The sequence below is a fragment of the Calonectris borealis genome, unplaced genomic scaffold (genome assembly GCF_964195595.1).
Source record: "Calonectris borealis unplaced genomic scaffold, bCalBor7.hap1.2 HAP1_SCAFFOLD_35, whole genome shotgun sequence".
NCBI lineage: Eukaryota > Metazoa > Chordata > Aves > Procellariiformes > Procellariidae > Calonectris > Calonectris borealis.
Window position 1 is genome coordinate 692,177 of NW_027441451.1, and position 18,492 is coordinate 710,668.

Sequence of the window (18,492 nt, forward strand, 5' to 3'; positions counted from 1 at the left end):
ATGGACAGAGATGCAGGTGGAGGCCCAAGTGAGGCTGCTCTAGGGCCCTGACAGTGCCTCCATGGGTTCCCACCTGCCAGTGTCCTCAATAGGTCAAGTTCTCATGCCCTGATGTGCAGGATCTGCTCTCTGCTTCTCTCCTTCCCCACATCCCTGGGGATCCAAGAGATCACAATTTCACGGTCACTACAGCCAAGGCAGACACTGGTCCTCACATCCCTGAGCAGCTCTTCCTCCTTTGGCAGTACCAGGTCCAGGTGAACATCAGACTGGGTGGCCCGTTTGGCAGCTGTGCTAAGAACTTTTCCAGAACCTCCACAAGAAACCTCCTGGACTGTTTGCATCCTGCTGTCTCACTTGACCAGTGAACACCAGGGAGACCGAGTCCCCCATAAGAGCCAGGGTCTGGGATCCACAGATTTCCTCAGGTCATTTAAACAAGACTTAGTTCATTCCTCACCCTGACTCTATGTCCTGTAACTCTGTCCTGGGTCTGGCTGGGATGCAGTTAATTCTCTCCATAGCAGACCGTATGGTGATCTGCTTTGGGTTTGTTACTAAACGGCACTGGTAACACACCAGGGTTTTGGCTACTGCTGAGCAGTCCCTGCAGAGCCTGAAGGTTTTCTCTTTCTCACTCTGCCCCCTCTGCAAGTAGGCTGGGGGTACGCAAGAGGTTGGCAGAGGCACAGCTGGGAAAGCTGACCCCAACGGACCAAAGCAATATTCTGTACCAAATGATGTCATGGTCAACAAAAGAACCGCAAGGAAAGACGGAGGAAGGGGGGACATTTGTGGTCATGCCATTTGTCTTCCCAAGTAACTGACACACATGATGCTTTCCTGGCAGTGGCTGAACATCTGCTGGCCGATGGGAAGTGTGAATGAATTCCCCATTTTGCTTTTCCTGCACACACAGCTTTTGCTTCACCTATTAAACCCTCTTTGTCTTGACTCCTGAGTTTTCTCGCTTCTGCACTTCCGATTCTCTCCCCTGTCCCCCTGGGGTTGTAGTGGGAGAGTGAGCAAGTGATTCTGGGTGTTTTGTTGCTGGCCAGACACAAACCAGAAGTAACTCCTACCGCAGTGTCATCTTTTCTGGCCTCTCGTCTGACCCCCACACAAGCTCTCACCTCTCCTGTTCCCTGTGCCGTAGAGGAGCTCCATGGACCTGAACTGCCCTGACGTCACACAAGGCAGCCCCCACTTCTCGTCTTCCCTGTTTGTCTCTCCTCAAAATATTGTATCTCCACCCACCACAAAAGCCGTGGGAGCTGTCCTTCCCCACCTCAGCTCTTGTCCCACTGAAGTCACAGCTCTGTGATGGCACCCACGGCTCCTGCTCTCTGTGGCCCAGGCTGTGGGCTTTGGTGCCCATTTGGGCTGCGGCCCCTCCGATGGGGCACCAGGGCCAAGGGCAGACTTGTCCCATGCAAACCTGGTACCCAGAGATGTGACCCCGTGTGTGGAAAGGCTTTGCTTCCCAGCAGAGGCATGCTGGAGTGGGTGGCAGGTGGCAACAGAATGGTGGATGAGGTTGCCACCCCGAGAGCAAAAGCTGCAGTGCCCAAGGCCAGAGAGAAAGAGGCGAGGGCTGTGCAGCCCCGGCAGGAGAGGGGTTTGCTGTCCCAGGTGACTCTGCAGCACCGTGGGGCCTGTGCCAGAGGTGGGGCTGATCTCCACGAAGGACAAGGTGCTGCTGAGAATGTCCCTGGGGAAGGACAGCCTGTGATCCAGCCACACCTGCACATCATGCTGGGGGCTGAGCGGTGTGCTGGTTTTGGCTGGGATAGAGTTAATTTTCTCCACAGTAGCCAGTATGGGGCTGTGGTTTGGATTTGTGCTGAAGACAGTGTTGATAACCCAGGGCTGTTTTCGTTCTGCTGAGCAGGGCTTACACAGGGTCAAGGCCTTTTCTGCTCCTCACCCCACCCCACCAGCGAGCAGGCTGGGGGTGCACAAGGAATTGGGAGGGGACACAGCTGGGACTGCTGACCCCAACTGACCAAAGGGATGTTCCATACTATATGACGTCATGTTCAGCAATTAAAAGGTGGGGGAAGAAGGAAGGGGGGGACATTCGGAGTAGTGGCGTTTCTCTTGCCAAGTCACTGTTATGCGTGATGGAGCCCTGCTTTCCTGGAGATGGCTGAACACCTGCCTGCCGATGGGAAGGAGTGAATGGAACTGAATGGGAAGGTCAGCTTCCCATCTGCCCCAGGGATGCTGCTGGCCCCAAGGCCACGAGGAAATGGAGGCTACTCACTCGCTGCCTCTCCTGAATTCATATTGCAGGTGATGCCCAGCCCTCACTGAATTTGCCCCCTCCTCTGCTCCCACCAGCCCCACTCCCCACGACAGCACGACAGTCCTGGCCCTGGGCCTCCTCCGGCACCTCCTGCATCTCTCCAGTCTCCCCTCCCTCTGCCTGCTGGGTCCCCACTCACTCCCATGGCACTGCAGAGTCCTTGTCCAGGGATACGTCGATTTGGTGCTTTCCTTTTGGGGGACTTCACCTTGGAGGGTGTTTCACCTTCTGAGTCTCCATTCATTCCAAGCCCAGGGCACGGGGTGAGTCCCCATCCTCTCCTCTCCTCACCCCTCCAAATTCATTTCCAGAGACTCTGGTATGTGCCATCAGTCTTGTCATCCATGAAGGAACATGAGAAGATAATGGGAGCTCATGGACCATCTCCCCTGCCATTGGACACCAAGAGGAGAGCTCTTAAATCCAGACCGTTTGGTCCAGTGGAACCCAATGGTACCGTGAGTTTAACCCCAAAAGACTGAGAAAAAGAAGGAGAACAGACTTTTTAAAATATCAATTCCTTGGACATTTATTTGGAAGCAAATTTGGAGGAAGAGCCCAGCCTTCAGGCACTGCACCTGGGAGATCCCCTTTTATTGAAGAGCTGCTATCGGGCATGCCACATAGGACACAGTGTTGGACAAGCGTAACAGATTCAAGCCTCAAGACAAGTAGTACTAAGTCAGAAAATATATATAAGCAGGATTATCACAAGAGAAAAAATCAGATTCATGGCCTCAGATAAACTCTGGGGACTGTGCAGAGAAGGGGAGGCAGGTTATTGTCGGTGAAACAGCGTCCACTGTGCCAGTTTCCTTAGGGCATCCTTGAGCTCCTGGTTCCTCATGCTGTAGATGAGGGGGTTCACTGCTGGAGGCACCACTGCGTACAGCACTGCCACCACCAGATCCAGGGATGGGGAGGAGATGGAGGGGGGCTTTAGGTATGCAAATATGCCAGTGCTGACAAAGAGGGAGACCACAGCCAGGTGAGGGAGGCACGTGGAAAAGGCTTTGTGCCGTCCCTGCTCAGAGGGGATCCTCAGCACGGCCCTGAAGATCTCCACATAGGACACCACAATGAAAACAAAGCACCCAAATAGTAAACAGACACTAACCGCAATAAGCCCAATCTCGCTGAGGTAGGAGTGTGAGCAGGAGAGCTTGAGGATCTGGGGGATTTCACAGAAGAACTGGTCCACAGCATTGCCGTGGCAGAGGGGTAGTGACAATGTATTGGCCGTGTGCAGGAGAGCAGTGAGAAACCCACTGGCCCAGGCACCTGCTGCCATGTGGACACAAGCTCTGCTGCCCAGGAGGGTCCCGTAGTGCAGGGGGTTGCAGATGGCAACGTAGCGGTCGTAGGCCATGACAGTGAGGAGAAAATACTCTGCTGAAATGAAAAAGACAAACAGAAAGAGCTGTGCAGCACATCCTGCGTAGGAGATGTCCCTGGTGTCCCAGAGGGAATTGGCCATGGCTTTGGGAACAGTGGTGGAGATGGAGCCCAGGTCGAGGAGGGAGAGGTTGAGGAGGAAGAAGTACATGGGGGTGTGCAGGCGGTGGTCGCAGGCTATGGCGGTGATGATGAGGCCGTTGCCCAGGAGGGCAGCCAGGTAGATGCCCAGGAAGAGCCAGAAGTGCAAGAGCTGCAGCTCCTGCGTGTCTGCGAAGGCCAGGAGGAGGAACTGGGTGATGGAGCTGCTGTTGGACATTTGCTGTTTCTTGGCATAGGGGTACTGTTCAAAACTGGAAAAGACAAGGAAAAAGTATGACAGACTTCTCCAAGCAAAGCCACTCCTTTTTTCATAGAAATCCACCCCCCCTAAAATTGAAATGCATTTCCTTCTCTGTTTTGTGCTGGCTGAGTGTGCTGTGAGGAGCAGGACCTCTGTCCACAGCCAAGGAGCCAGCTTTTCTCTGCTGCAGTGGGTACCTGGCAGCTGGTTTGTGACAGCTCCGATGTTTCCAAGGGATGTCAGATGTCATCCGCCCTTAATGGAAAAGATCAGTATCTGCACTCATGACTCTCAAGAGCGTGGGCTGCAGAAGAGAGGCTTAGCGTGTCCTTATAAGAATTTTGTCTCTGTTTTTTATTGTCCACCATCACATCTGGTGAGTGTTCTTTTTAGGGGTAGAAATGCTCATTTCTATGACTGAAAATGTGAAGAGTCTTGAGACAGGACAGGCAAAAGGGCTCAGCTCTCTGTGGCTTAGTGCAGTCAGGTGAGCTGCAGTGTCCATCAGTCTGTTACCCAGCTGCCCTGCTCTTTCCCTTGTGCTGCCTCAAAGATGACTTCACACACAAATTACTCATTAAAAGAAACCAAATCAAACCACTGGACTCTGATGAAAGCAGGGGAGCACTGTTGCAGAGGGCAGATCTGCACACTCTTCTCTTTCCCACCCCAGAGGTGGAGTTGTGATGGAGAAGGACATCGTCCCTCACAAGAGAAGCAAAGGACTCTGAGCGGAGAGTACTGACCTCCAAGGGAAAGCTCAGCCCTCCCTGGGATCCTACAGGAGAGCTGTGCCTTTCTGGAGGGCAGCTCGCAAGCCCAGCAGGACAGGCAAAGCGGAGGGTCAGGGGTCCTGAAGAAGGGATGTCCTAAAGGGAGAGTCAGCTCATTGCCCAGCAGACAATGCCCAGAAGACTTCCACAGTGAAGGACCGAATGAGAGCTGCCTTAACGGAGCCTACCCCGGTGCTTGTTTGCAGCTTCCTCCCACCCCCTGCCCGGGTCTCTGCTGCCTGGAGCTGTCCCTGCCGAGAGCGGGTTCCCTGTCCCCACCTCTCCTCCCTGTCGGTGCTCACAGACCCCATCCCACCCGCTGTGTGCTCAGCTCTGCCCTGCAGACCCCTCCCAGCAGCCGGGCACTGCGCAATGTCTTCTCTGTCCATGCAGGCTCTGATGGGATCATCAGACCAACCCTGATGAGGCTGGAGAAGTTGTACTGATGCTGTCTGTAAGCCACGGTGTGTTGATTTCTCATACTCCCTGCTTTATTCACCTCCAAGAGTAACAGATTTGGAAATCCAGTGCCTCCTCTTGACATGAGACATTAATTTCTATGTCCCATTGCCCACCCAGGCAACCCAGAGTACAAGATAGAAAGAACAGGACACTTGATTTACAGGTAGCCCCTGCCTTGCTGTGCTTCTTCAAAAGTCTTCTGGGAAAGCCCTGTAGTGATCTGAAGATGTGAGCAGCCCTGACCCAGGCAGCACCCTCTTGACAGCAGAAGGACCCTGCCCTGCTGGGGCTCGCTCCTTCCACCCACAGCTTCTCCCCACAGCGCCGTGGGGAGCTCCCTGGGCAGGCTGAGTGCTGAGCCTGGCAGGCGGCAGAGTCCCTGCCCCAGCACACAGCCCCTGGGGTGCAGGGACCCTGCTCGCAAGGACAGCCCTGGGCACCCCTGCCTGCACACCCCTGCAGTCCCCCCCAGCAGAAGGCAGCCCTCATGCCCTGTCCCTCTGACCGTGCAGCAGGGAAGCCCTGCTCTGCACCATGTCCTCCTCCTCCACACCAGAGAAGGTGGGAGAGACCTCCGGAAATGTCCCACAGGCTGTGGCATGTGCCAGCTTTTGGAGATCTCTCAAGGCACCGCAGCTTCTTTGCCCTGCACCCGGAGACTTACCTTGTCAAGGGCTGTGAAGGTTTCTCCTCCCGTTCATTCTCAGCATCCTCCCAGCCCAGACTGCCTCTAACCTCTCTCTGCCTCGCTCCTCTCCCCTCGGTGCCTGCAGGCAGTGCCCCCAGCCCTGCTCCTGGGCAGAGCTGTCTCTCTGCAGCGCTGCCCGCTTGCCAGGAGCTCCCTCCATCCCAGGAGCCCAGCCCAGCTCAGCAGCAGAGGACCAGCCCAAGGCACCACTTGCTCTGCCCCCTCGGGGCTCCCTCCACGTGTCCCTGCGCCTCCAGGGAACCTGCTGGGAACAGCCTGAAGCCATCACTGATGGTCCCTCCCTCAGCTGCGGAGAGACACTTCTTTCCAGCAGGGGCATTTCTCCCATCTGAAGAAGAGTCAGCTCCAGGAATCACCTTTTCATTGGCCCATCTGTAGACAGGACACCCGGACAGGGACAGGGAAGGACCTCATTTAGCAGTGCCCAGGGAAGGGATTCAGCCCCCATTCCATGGTTGTGGCCCTGGGGCTAGAAGTGGGCTCAGCTGCCCCCCACGCACAGCACAAGCCCACAGGAGGTGGGATTCCTCTGGCCTCAGCTCAGGTGTGCACACAGCAGACACCTGCATGTCAGCTCCTTCTCTCAGCTCCCTGCTAATTAATGGAGATGGAGGCCAGGGCTGACGTGGTCACATGCAAAGACCTGGGGACATCTGCAGTGCCAGAGGTGGTCCAAGATACCTGGAGCTAGCTGCAAGCTCTAGTGGAGCAATGCTGAGAGACAGGGCAGCATCTGGGGGCATCTTCTTGGAGGCTGGAGGTGAATCTCTTTGGCCAGTGGAAATGGCATCAGATGCCCACATTTAGGATGATGGAGCCTGTCTCTCTTCTTTATGTTCTGGGCAGCCTACGCAGGGATTCATCTGATGGAGTCATGTACCACAGGGAGAGCTCAGTTCCTCTCTGTCTTTTCCATCCGCCAGGTTGACTAGATCTCCATTGACTCTAATGGCGGTGGTGTCCTGAACATTCTCGCATTGCCCAATCAACTTCAGGGCAGTTATTCCATGTAAGGCCAGTTACAGGCCTGTAATGGTAGGTGAGGTGCCAAGGCTCTCACACACAGCGACATGCAGTTGGCAGGGACAGCGATGGTCCTACACAGGAAAGCCATCCCCATGCAGAGCGAGGGTGTGACAGACACCCAGGCAGCATTGCGACAGATCCAGTGCCTTTGGGCCAGAAACTGATTGCCACCCCTGCAGCGTGGCAAGGTCCGTCCCTTCTCTCTCCAGTAGAGGTAGGGCACTCCATGAATGGGAAGCCCATCACACCAGGGCCACCACGCGTGTGCCTACACCTTCAGACTTCTGTTTTTTCTCTCCTCCAACCCCCACTCACCCCCTGGAGAACACAGTCAAGGACCAGATCAACAGTTGTCACAGTGGCTGGTCAGGAGCACCTTGTCATTCCTGGAGGTCAGCTTCACCTCCATCAAAGGCCCTCGGGGACAGCAGAGACCCCACCGACAACAAACCCATGTCTTGCCAGGGCTGCCCTTCCCATCCCTGGTCCTCTCTGCCCTTGGGGACAGCAGGGTTTGCTCACTCTCTTGGCACCCAGGTTCAGCTTTCTGTTTCCACCTGCTCTCCACCCCGGCATGTCTCTGCTGTGAAGCAAAGCCTTTGCACACACGGGGGCTTGGACACTTGGTCCCAGGTTTGCCTAAGACAAGTGAGAGCTTGGCGTGGGGCTGCACCTGCAGTGCTACAGCCCAAATGTGCACTGATGGCCTCAGCCAGGGGCACAGCCAGGACGAGCTGGAGCCTGTGCTTTTTGACATGCATGGAGGAAGTGCCATGGCATGGTGGGACAAGTGACACAGCTTGGGGTGCTGCAATGGCTGGGTAGAGGCTTTTCAGGCGAGACAGGCTGGAAGGCTCAGGAGTGGGATTCCCTCAAAGAGAAGAAGTTGTTTGGATGTCTGGAGGTCCTTTATGTGTCCAGTGAGATGTTGGGTGAGCCCTTGTGAGTGTGGGTCAGAGGAGAGGCCAGTAAAGGTGACATCGTGGTTGGAGATAAGGAACCCACAGTCAGGGTGGGGAAGTTAGCATAGTCTTTTCTAAGCACCCCAAGGAAGTCTCTGGCTGCAGAAGCCTGGGTCTCATGGGCAATTGTAATGGCCTTGGCATCTTCTGGAAGGGGAACACAGCAGGATGCAAACAGTCCAGGCGGTTTATGTCTGGGGAACCACTTCTCAGCACAGCTGCCAGATGGGCCAACAAGGGCAATCCAAACGCGGATTTGAGACTCACAAGCAGTACAGAGCTGGTCAGGGATGTGAAGGTCGATGTAAGCCTTGGCTGTTGTGACCCTGAAATAGTGGGGTCCCAGCTCCCGAGGGGCGTGCGGAAGGAGAGTTAAAGACTGCACATGGTGGACATGGAGGAGAAGACTTTGGCCTGTTCCGGGGAGTTTTCGTGGGGATCCAATGGTCAGCAGCACCGAAGGGCAGCAGAGCTCAGTGCAGCTGGTCTTCAAGGACAGCATCCTCCAAGCTCGGCAATGGTCCATATCAAAACTCAGTTGAAACTTGAATGGGATTTCAAGGGCACCACGATGAGCTGTGACTACTTCAGGGACAGGTCAAGAAGAATATGTGTGGCCACTGCTCCACTGAGTAAAGCAGGTGTGGATGGAGCTGAGATACTCGATGTCCTCTGTGCCTCAGTCTTCACCAGCAAGGTCTCCCAGGCCTCTGTACCTCGAGGCAGGACTCTGGAGGGGAACAGTCAGGGCTGGATAGGAATCAAGTCCTGGCTTGCTTGAGCAACCTCAAATGTTACCAGTCCATGAGAATGGAGGGGCTGCATCCAAGGGTGCTGAGAGAGCAAGATGATGTCAGAGTGAGGCCAGTCTCCATCATCTTTGACAGGTCATGGAGACTGGGGGGACTCCCTGACGACTGGCAAAAGCAAAAGTTGCATGCCTGTTTCAAAGAGTCCCAGAGGATGAACAGGGGAGGGAAAGGCTGGTTAGCTTCACTTTGGATGAATAACATGTCCCAGAGGTTGTTCTGGATTGCATTTCTGGGGTGGACGAGCCCCTCCAAGTGACACAGCTTCAGGACTCCCTGGATGTCTTGCAGCTCTGCAGAATAATTTCTTCATTCAAAGCGTTGGGAGGAAATGTATTTTTGGAAATGGCTGTAGAAATCTATATTTCCATAGAGGGAGAGAAAGGGTCGTCGTCTTGCTTGTCCATGGCCATGGCCATGGCCTATGACAAAAATCAGGAGAATTTATAGACCAACCTCAAAGTTCTGAAAATGAAGACTTCTCAACAGTCATTACACAGACCTCTTCTCTGGACATGTTTCAACTTTTGCCTAACATCTTCTTTCAGGGATTGATGCAGCTGCCAGCACAGAGGTGGCCACTGCCTCCAAGATACATGGGGGTAGCTGAAGCCCTTCCGTGGGACAGGGAAATGTGACCCAGGACCTACAGGAACCTTTCTGAAGCAGGAGCTGGTGGCCAGGCAGAGAAGGCCAAGGCACCTCCGTTGAGACACCTCATTTCTCTCTCTTGACTAGAAAGGGACCTCTCAGCAATTGCACTCGAGGTGTCCAACATTAGAGATCACTCTCATCCCTCTCTTCACCTGCAGTGAAGTCATATGTAATTTACCTGCAGGCAATGAAAACTGAGTGGGTCTAGATGCTGCAGAGTCTACTTGAAGATGCTCCTGTAAGCATTACAGGTTCAGATTTATGCCGATTTCCATGTTCAGAACACAGCTTTTCATTCGCTTTGTCTCTTTGCTTCTCCCTGTGGCTCGAGGGAGTTTGTGACTCCAGTGTGTGACTGACGGGGTGCAAAGAGCAAATATGGGCAGAGTCAGGGGCAGGGAGTGCTTTGAGGTGTCTTGGGATGTGTGCTGGAGACAATAATGTGTTTTCCACTGGTGTATGGTCATCCACAGTGGGAAGTGGACTTTGGTGGAGGTAACATGGACTTGATATACAGCTGAGGAATGTCTTTTGGGTTTTTAATGAGCTGTGCTTGACTTTGGTTCTGCTTGTTGGCAATTAAGAAACATCTTCCTGTGCCCAGTACCCTAGGAATGGGGATTCTTCCCTCATGGGTGTCTCAGGTCTTTTCTGGGGGCAGTGAGATGCTAGGGTTTGCGGTGCTGAGTGCAGGTCAGCGGTAGTGCACAGCCAGAGGCAGTGATTCTCTTCCTCTGCTCAGCACAAGTTAGACCACATCCAGAACACTTGACCAGGTTTTGGTGCCCCACAATGCCAGAGAGACATTGGCCAAGTGGAGCCAGTTCAGTGGAAGGCCAGCAAGATGGTCAGGGCTAGAGCACTTGCCCTGTTAGGAGGGGCTGAGGGAGCTGCGCTTGTTCCGACTGGAGAATGGAGGGCTTTCGGGGGAGGGGGTAACAGCCTTGCACTGCCTACGGTGCGCTTCCCAAGAAGACACTGTAGTGCAAGACGCAAGGGCAAGAGGCAATGGGCCTCCTTGTTCCTGGGGAAGAAGAGAGGGTCAGGCTTGATACAGGAAGAAACTTTTGACACATGAGGACAGTCGGATATGGGAAGACATTTTCCAGAGAGTGTGCGCTGCCTCCATCCCTGGAAGTTTCAAAGACCCACAGGGATAAAGCCCTGAGCAATCTGGTGTGACCTTGCTTTGAGTAAAAATGTAGGCATCTTACAAGGTCACTTCCAGGCTGAATGAAACTTTCGTTCCTTCCCCTTCATGTCATCAACATTAGGGAAATCACTCGGGTTCCCTCTGATGTGGAAATAATTCACATTGGGTGCAGGGCTGCATCACAGGAACCCCACACAGCCCTGATGACATCCTTTTCCTCACCTTTCATTTCCTGCTTCCCTTTTCCCCACTCTACAGTTCTTCACTATTTTCCCCCTCACACCCTCCCAAAACAGGAGCCTCCCCTGTTGTCCTGGCTCTGGCTGGGCTGGAGTTAATTTTCTCCATAGCAGCCGTGTGGTGCTGTGCTGTGGATTTAGGACCAAACCAGTGTTGATAACACAGCGGTGTTGTAGCTATTGGTGAGCAGAGCTTACACAGCATCAAGGCTTTCTCTGTTTCTCACACCGCTCCACCAGCGAGTAGGCTGGGGGGTGCAGAAGAAATTGGGAGGGGCTACAAGCAGGAGAGCTGACCCCAGCTGAGCAAAGGGTCATTCTGTACCATATGATGTCATGCTCAGCAATAAAAAACTCAGGGAAAGGAAGAGGAAGGGGGAATATTTGAGTTTATGGCATTTGTCTTCCCAAGTAACCGTTACGCATGATAAAGCCCTGCTTTCCTGGGAATGGCTGAACATCTGCCTGCAAGTAGTGGGAAGGAGTGAATTCATTCCTCATTTGCTTTGCCTGCCTGTGCAGCTTTGCTTTACTTGTGAAAATGTCTTTCTCTCAACCAATGAGTTTTTTCCCTTTTGCCCTTCTCATTCTCTCCCCGATCTTGCTGTTGGGGGCAGTGAGCAAGGACGGGGCAGGGACTGAGGTGCTGGCTGGGGTTTACCTACCACACCAGTTAATCCTTTCCCCATTGGCCATGCTTTTCTTATGTTGTACCCTCCTTTGGTGTTTCTGAGATGGTTGCTGGGGTGTTTTCTACCTTGGGCAGCAAATCCATGAAATAAGTGCCCCCTTTCATTACCTGTAGCATTGTGCAATTGCTCGCGTTGCTGTCTTGATAGAGGACCAGGCATCTGCCCACGTACTGAAACATCTTAGCCTGGGCCTTTCAGTGTTGCCCAAGGAGAAGGGATTCAGCTGAGTCCGAGGGCGAGAATTCAATCACTGGCACGCAAGAACTTCACCTTTATCAATTTCCTGTCTTCCCAAAGCCTGAACAAGGGATGGCAAAAAAGGATGAAATGAGAGGGGGTCATCACAGGTCTGTCAGTCCATACACAGCTGAGTTTTGTCCTAATAGGTCAGGTTTAATTCAGGTTAATTTTGCTAGCAAGCGTGATTTTTGGAAAGTGTTCAGATATTGTGTGCTTCTCTTTTTGAGGGCTAAAGACTGTCTAGAAAGCATCACCAAAGATATATAGCCATACTGTAGCCATCTGTGGAGAACAGGTGAATTTGACTCATGAAGATTATGAATTAAGGAGTGCAACACCTCCAAATAAGGTGAGGGAACTGAGGAGGGGACACAGGGAGACACTGGCCTCTGTCTCCTCATGCCCCCAGCACCTCAAGGAGATAAAATCTGGGGTGAAAATAACCCATCATTTCTGTTGTAGTATGCCATAGTGGTATGATACCGTAGCTGTATGATGTCATAGTTGTACTGCAGCAGAAGCCACCCAAAAGAATGGGGGATGAACCTCCTAAGGAACGGGACAAGCGCAGTGGCGATCCAGCCTGATCTGGTTTCAGCGCCCAACAGTCCAACACAAGCATCTTGCCTGTCCTGATTGACCATCACAACCCCTGGAGCCCAAGTCGAGGACTGAATGAACTGAATGGACATTTGAGTGGGCATGGCCATCACCTGGTTTTTTACTGATCTACTCATCCACCCATCCCAACAGCAATGTCCTAACGTGGAGACAAGGATATGGTGGGGAATGGTGTTGAAAGCCCTCAAGAACTCCAGGTAAATGAAACCCACCACTCCTCCCGTACCAGGAAATGCAGTCCTTCCATCTCAGAAAGCAATGAGGATGGTCAGGCATGATCTGCCCTGGGTTCATCCAGTCACCTTCTCTTTCGGACTCACAGAAATGGAATCCAAAAGACATGCTCTCTGACACACTCCTCACCAAAGTGAGGCTGAACAGCCTCTGGTCCCCAGCTCGTCTTCTGCGCCTTGTGGAAAGATGCACACAGCATACTTATTCCAGGTTGTTGGGAAGTTTCCCTGATCTCCATGAACTTGCAAAGACAATACAGAGTGACCTGGCTGTGACATCAGCTGGCTCTCTCAGCACCCTTGGATGCAGCCCCACCAGTTCTGTGGACTGTTAACATCTGAGCTTGCTCCAGTAACCCCTGACTTGATCCACAGCCACTGCTGGTTTTTCTCCTCCAGAGTCCTGCTTCAAGACACAAAGGCCACAAAGAGGACAAAGAGTGCCTCCCTCCACTCTCTTACAGCTGCTGCACTCTGGTTTTTATCCTTTCTTCAGTGGTATCACAGAGGTGCCACCAGAATTGCTTATTGGCTCAGCTTTGGGCAGTGGCTGGTCCATTTTGGAGCCAGCTGAAATTGGATTTATCCAACATGGAGTCAGCTCTTGAGCGCTTCTCACCTAAGCCCCCCTGCAGCCACCCTCACCACTGCCAAAACCTTCCCATGTAAACTCAATGCACAGGGTCGTTAAAGTCCCCAGTAAGACGTGAGGTCATTGGACCCAACACTTCCTCAGGCTGGTTAAATAAGACTTCGTCCCCTTCCTCTCCCTGCTTATAGGTTCTTTCTGTCAGAGCAGAGATGTGCTGGACCTCAGCCGCGGCACCAGGGCCGAGCTCAGATGTGTAACCAAGAAAGCTGGTACCAAGCGCCCAAGCTCCCACGCAAGCAGAAGCTTTGCTTCAGAGCATGCTGGGGTGGCTGCCAGATGGCAACGTAAAGAGGAAATGAGGTGTCCCTAGGGAGAGCAAACCCTGCTGTCCTCAGGAGCAGAGAGAAGCAGGGCTGGACTGTGCAGCCCTGGCAGGAGAGGGCTTTGCTGCCTGTGGTGTCTCTGCAGCCCCGGAGGGCCTGTGCTGGAGGTGAAGCTGATCTCCAGGAAGGACAAGGTGCTGTTGAAAGGTGTCCTTGGCTGGACAGGAACACTGTGAAAATCACTGGTCTGTTCCTTGGTTGCCTCATCAAAGGGATGACTAAAGGATTGAGAGAAGCACTGCCTTTACTGGGTAGATATGGTACAGGACTCGCTTCACTGCAGTTCCGTGAACGAAAGCACTGAACGTGTCTGGTTCTGCTGGGGTCGGTTACATGCTCTGAATGGGGACGGTCTTCCTGCAGGTCTTGTGCTGTCCCTGCTGGCTGCACGCGCTTGTGCTGGAGAGCCCTGGCATCTCAGGTAGCACCACAGGATGTAGGTAACCTTTAAATTGAGCAGCTGCCCTGAAGTAGGTTAGGCATTGTGGGGGTGTCGAGGAGAAACCTGCCATAACTGTCAATGGAGATGTGGTAAACACAGCTGATGGAGAAGAGAGCGAGACTTAGCTCTCCAATGGCAATGACCTCATCTGCGCAGAGGAATACCTCTATAGGCTGCCCTGGACAGAACGACCAGGTTTCATTGTCCTAAATGTCAGCATCTGCTGTCACTTCAGCTGGCCAAAGGAATGCCCCACCCGCTTCCAAAATGATGACCCCAGGCACTGCCCTGTCCCTCTGAATTGCTCCATCCGAGCTTACAGCGACCTGCATGTGTCTTGGACCACCTCTGGCACCTCAGATGTCACCTGTGGTTTGCATGGGCAGAGGAGGTACAGGAGATTCCTCCCTTTCCCTGGCTGGGTGTCCTGTCTCATAGTAGGACAAGGAGAGGTGATTCTTCGACCTAACTCTGTCTCTGATAGGTGAAATGCCCCTGCTGGAAAGAAGTGTCCCTGCCCAGTGGAGGGAGGAAACATCAGTGATGACTTCAGCTTGTTCCACAGTCAGTTCCCCAGGGACATCCCTGAGGGAGCCCCGAGGGGGCAGAGCAAGTGGTGCCTTGGGCTGGTCCTCTGCTGCTGAGCTGGGCTGGGCTCCTGGGATGGAGGGAGCTCATGGCAAGCGGGCAGCACTGCAGAGAGACAGCTCTGCCCAGGAGCAGCTGCTCTGCAAAGCGCAGCAGGGCTGGGGGCACTGCCTGCAGGCACCGAGGGGAGAGGAGCGAGGCAGAGAGAGGTTAGAGGCAGTCAGGGCTGGGAGGGTGCTGAGAATGAACGGGAGGAGAAACCTTCACAGCCCTTGACACGGTAAGTCTCCGGGTGCAGGGCAAAGAAGCTGCAGTGCCTGGAGAGGTCTCCAAAAGCTGGCACATGCCACAGCCTATGGGACATTTTTGGAGGTCTCTCCCACCTTCTCTGATGTGGAGGAGGAGAACATGGTGCAGAGTAGAGCTTCCCTGCTGCACCGTAAGAGGGACAGGGCATGAGGGCTGCCTTCTGCTGGGGGGGACTGCAGGGGTGTGCAGGCAGGGGTGCCCAGGGCTGTCCTTGCGAGCAGGGTCCCTGCACCCCAGGGGCTGTGTGCTGGGGCAGGGACTCTGCCGCCTGCCAGGCTCAGCACTCAGCCTGCCCGGGGAGCTCCCCACGGCGCTGTGGGGAGAAGCTGTGGGTGGAAGGAGCGAGCCCCAGCAGGGCAGGGTCCTTCTGCTGTCCAGAGGGTGCTGCCTGGGTCAGGTTTGCTCACAGCTCCAGCTCAGCCCCGGGCATTTCTGAGGGGACTTTTCAAGATGGAGTTCCCTGAAAGGGAGGGTGTCTGTCTTTGAGGTTTCTCCTCTTGGTTGGCTGGGTGGGCAGTGGGACATTTCCAAGGGCACTTTTCAATTGGAAGGTCAAAGGAGGGATGACTGTTTGGATAAGGAGCTTTCCTGAGTCTGTGTGTTCAGTTTCTGGCTCTGGGGGCTACAGATAGCACCAGCATCCCCTTTCCAGTCTCATCGGGGTTGCGGGACCTGCTCTTTACCCCCTGCGCACACGGAGAGGCTGCAGGGCAGCGCTGGGCACCCAGGGGCTGAGATGGGGTCTGTGAGCACTGGCAGGGAAGAGCCGTGGGGCCAGAGCAAGAGCTCCTGGCAGGGACAGCTCCAGGCAGGAGAGATGGGCAGCAAAGGAAGGACCTGCCCATGGAAGCCCTGTTGCAGGGGAGATGTGGGCACCTCCCGGCCACCCCTGCAGTGCAGATGCCTTCCCTCAGCAACCCCCTTCATCTCTGCCACCCAGCACAGCCCTCGGCCCTCCCGGCCATGGGGTCTAGGCTGGGAGTCACCTCTCTGTCCAGCAGACCAGCAGAAGAGGCCAAGGGCATCCCTCCTGCCACGTCCCCAGTTCCCACTGACCAGCAATGGGGCTAAGGGCAACTGTCCTGCATTATCACTGCCTGGGAGGTGGCTGCAGAGCTGGGTGAGGGGAACGCTGTCCTGAGTGCCCGGCTGCCTCGGCCCTTGCCTCGTTCAGCCAGACCCTCACTGTCTTTTTCCTTCTTTCTCCCTGTGCCTGTTTTAACGTTATCTTGTTCTGGCTGCCAGACTGCCTGGGGATGGGAATTTCAGCTGCAGAGTCACACCCTGATCTTGTTCGTCCATTCGTGCGGGCATGTCGATGGGAACAAGTGTCCCAGCTTTCCTCTAACCCGAGGGGCTGTGGGCAACGCAGCCTGTGGGGCTGGGGAGTGAGTCAATTGTCTCTTCCTGAGCTGCCAACATTCGGACACTTGGCTATCTCCTTGGGGTGTCCTTCCAAGCTGTGAGCTGCCTGCCAGCATGCAAAGCTGTCCCATAGCACCCTTGTGTTCTCTGAAAGCCCCACGGAGAAACGCAGAGACTCTCTGGCTGAGGAGATGCTGTGGGGTTGGTGAAATGAGCCACGAGTGTCCTGGGCTAGAAGTGGGGTGCTGAGACCTTGAGGAAGGGTGAGACATTTCGTGCTCTGCACTGGATCCCTCTGCTCTCAGCAGTGTCTGGCTGCATAACAGAACATAAGAATGTGATCGCCCTCCATCTCAGGAAGGTGCAAGCCCAAGGCAGCTGGGAACAAGACCGGGGGACAGACCAGCTCCCCTCACTGCGCTCTGAGCCACAGGCAATGCCCTTCCCTCACAGGACTCACTCTGTTCTCCTGGAGTGCAGCAGAAATGCTGAGGGTTCCTGACATCCCAGAACACTCCCCAGGGGAGATGGGGGGAGCTGTCAAAACCCCCAAGCCTCTCTAAGTGCCTTCTGCCACCTCAGTTCCTCAGCACGGGGAGTGCAGGTGCTGACAGGCCCTTCTGCGTTAGGAGCGGTTCCATCTGACCAAGTCAAACGCCAGCACTGGCCCCTGCCCCCACCCTTCCCAGGAACCCACTGCTGCAGAGCAGGGCTGACTCCTCGGCAGCCAGCGGGCAGAGGCCCTGCTCCTCACGCCACATTCAGCCAGCACCCACCAGAGCTCCAGCCCCGCAGCTGAGGAAGGATTCCTGGAAAATGCAAAGGGTGGTGTGCAGCAGGGGCAGGGGCTGTGGGAAATGGCTTGGATTTTGCTCAGAGAAGTCTCCCCTAACTTCTCACTGCCTTTTCCTCCTTGGACAGGTTCACGTGCCCAGAGGGACCAAATGTCCAATGGCAGCTCCATCACCCAGTTCCTCCTCCTGGCCTTCGCAGACACGCGGGAGCTGCAGCTCTTGCACTTCTGGCTCTTCCTGGGCATCTACCTGGCTGCCCTCCTGGGCAACGGCCTCATCATCACCGCCATAGCCTGCGACCACCGCCTGCACACCCCCATGTACTTCTTCCTCCTCAACCTCTCCCTCCTCGACCTGGGCTCCATCTCCACCACTCTCCCCAAAGCCATGGCCAATTCCCTCTGGGACACCAGGGTCATCTCCTATTCAAGATGTGCTGCACAGCTCTTTCTTTTAGCCTGTTTCATTTTAGCAGAGTATTTTCTCCTCACTGTCATGGCCTACGACCGCTACGTTGCCATCTGCAAGCCCCTGCACTACGGGACCCTCCTGGGCAGCAGAGCTTGTGTCCACATGGCAGCAGCTGCCTGGGCCAGTGGGTTTCTCAATGCTCTCCTGCACACGGCCAATACATTTTCACTACCCCTCTGCCATGGCAATGCTGTGGACCAGTTCTTCTGTGAAATCCCCCCACTCCTCAAGCTCTCCTGCTTAGATGCCTACCTCAGGGAGGTTGGGCTCATCACATTTAGTGCTTTTCAATTTTTGGGGTGTTTTCTTTTCATTGTGGTGTCCTACGTGCAGATCTTCAGGGCCGTGCTGAGGATCCCCTCTGAGCAGGGACGGCACAAAGCCTTTTCCACGTGCCTCCCTCACCTGGCCGTGGTCTCCCTCTTTGTCACCACCATCATGTTTGCCCACATGAAGCCCCTCTCAATCTCCTCCTCAGCTCTAGATCTGGTGGTGGCAGTGCTGTACTCAGTGGTGCCTCCAGCATTGAACCCCCTCATCTACAGCATGAGGAACAAGGAGCTCAAGGACACCGTGCGGAAACTATTTGAAGACAAACTACTGCAGCGTCAATAAGGTGTCCATCATCCTCGGGAAAAGCTCGGATGTTCTTTGGATCATATGTGTCTTGTTTTTCTCTTTGTTTCTTATACTTCAGATATTACTTCCACTTCAATAATATTAGTCTTATCCACCCTCACCAGTGTTTTCTGACCTGAAAGACCTCATGTACATATGGAGCCAGGCTCCCTGTGCAGGTGAAGGAGCTGGGAATAAAGAATGCAGCAGAAAATGATTTGTCTCTGTTCCCATCTCTTACATCTGCTCTGGAGCTGGGGGTGCAGCCCCAGCACACAGGAGGGCTCAAGGAGTCACGAGCCCCCCTGCCA

General features: G+C 54.4%; 2 protein-coding genes across 2 annotated transcripts; one reads left to right on the forward strand and one right to left on the reverse strand.

Annotated features, from left to right (window-relative positions):
* Positions 1–3,086: 3,086 nt before the first annotated feature.
* LOC142076148 (olfactory receptor 14A16-like) lies at positions 3,087–4,022 on the reverse strand. The gene has a single exon (XM_075138527.1). The coding sequence runs from the start codon at positions 4,020–4,022 to the stop codon at positions 3,087–3,089; it is 936 nt and encodes a 311-aa protein (XP_074994628.1).
* Positions 4,023–17,242: 13,220 nt separating this feature from the next.
* On the forward strand, positions 17,243–18,178 carry LOC142076153 (olfactory receptor 14J1-like). Its single transcript, XM_075138531.1, has one exon. The coding sequence runs from the start codon at positions 17,243–17,245 to the stop codon at positions 18,176–18,178; it is 936 nt and encodes a 311-aa protein (XP_074994632.1).
* The last annotated feature ends 314 nt before the right edge of the window (positions 18,179–18,492 follow it).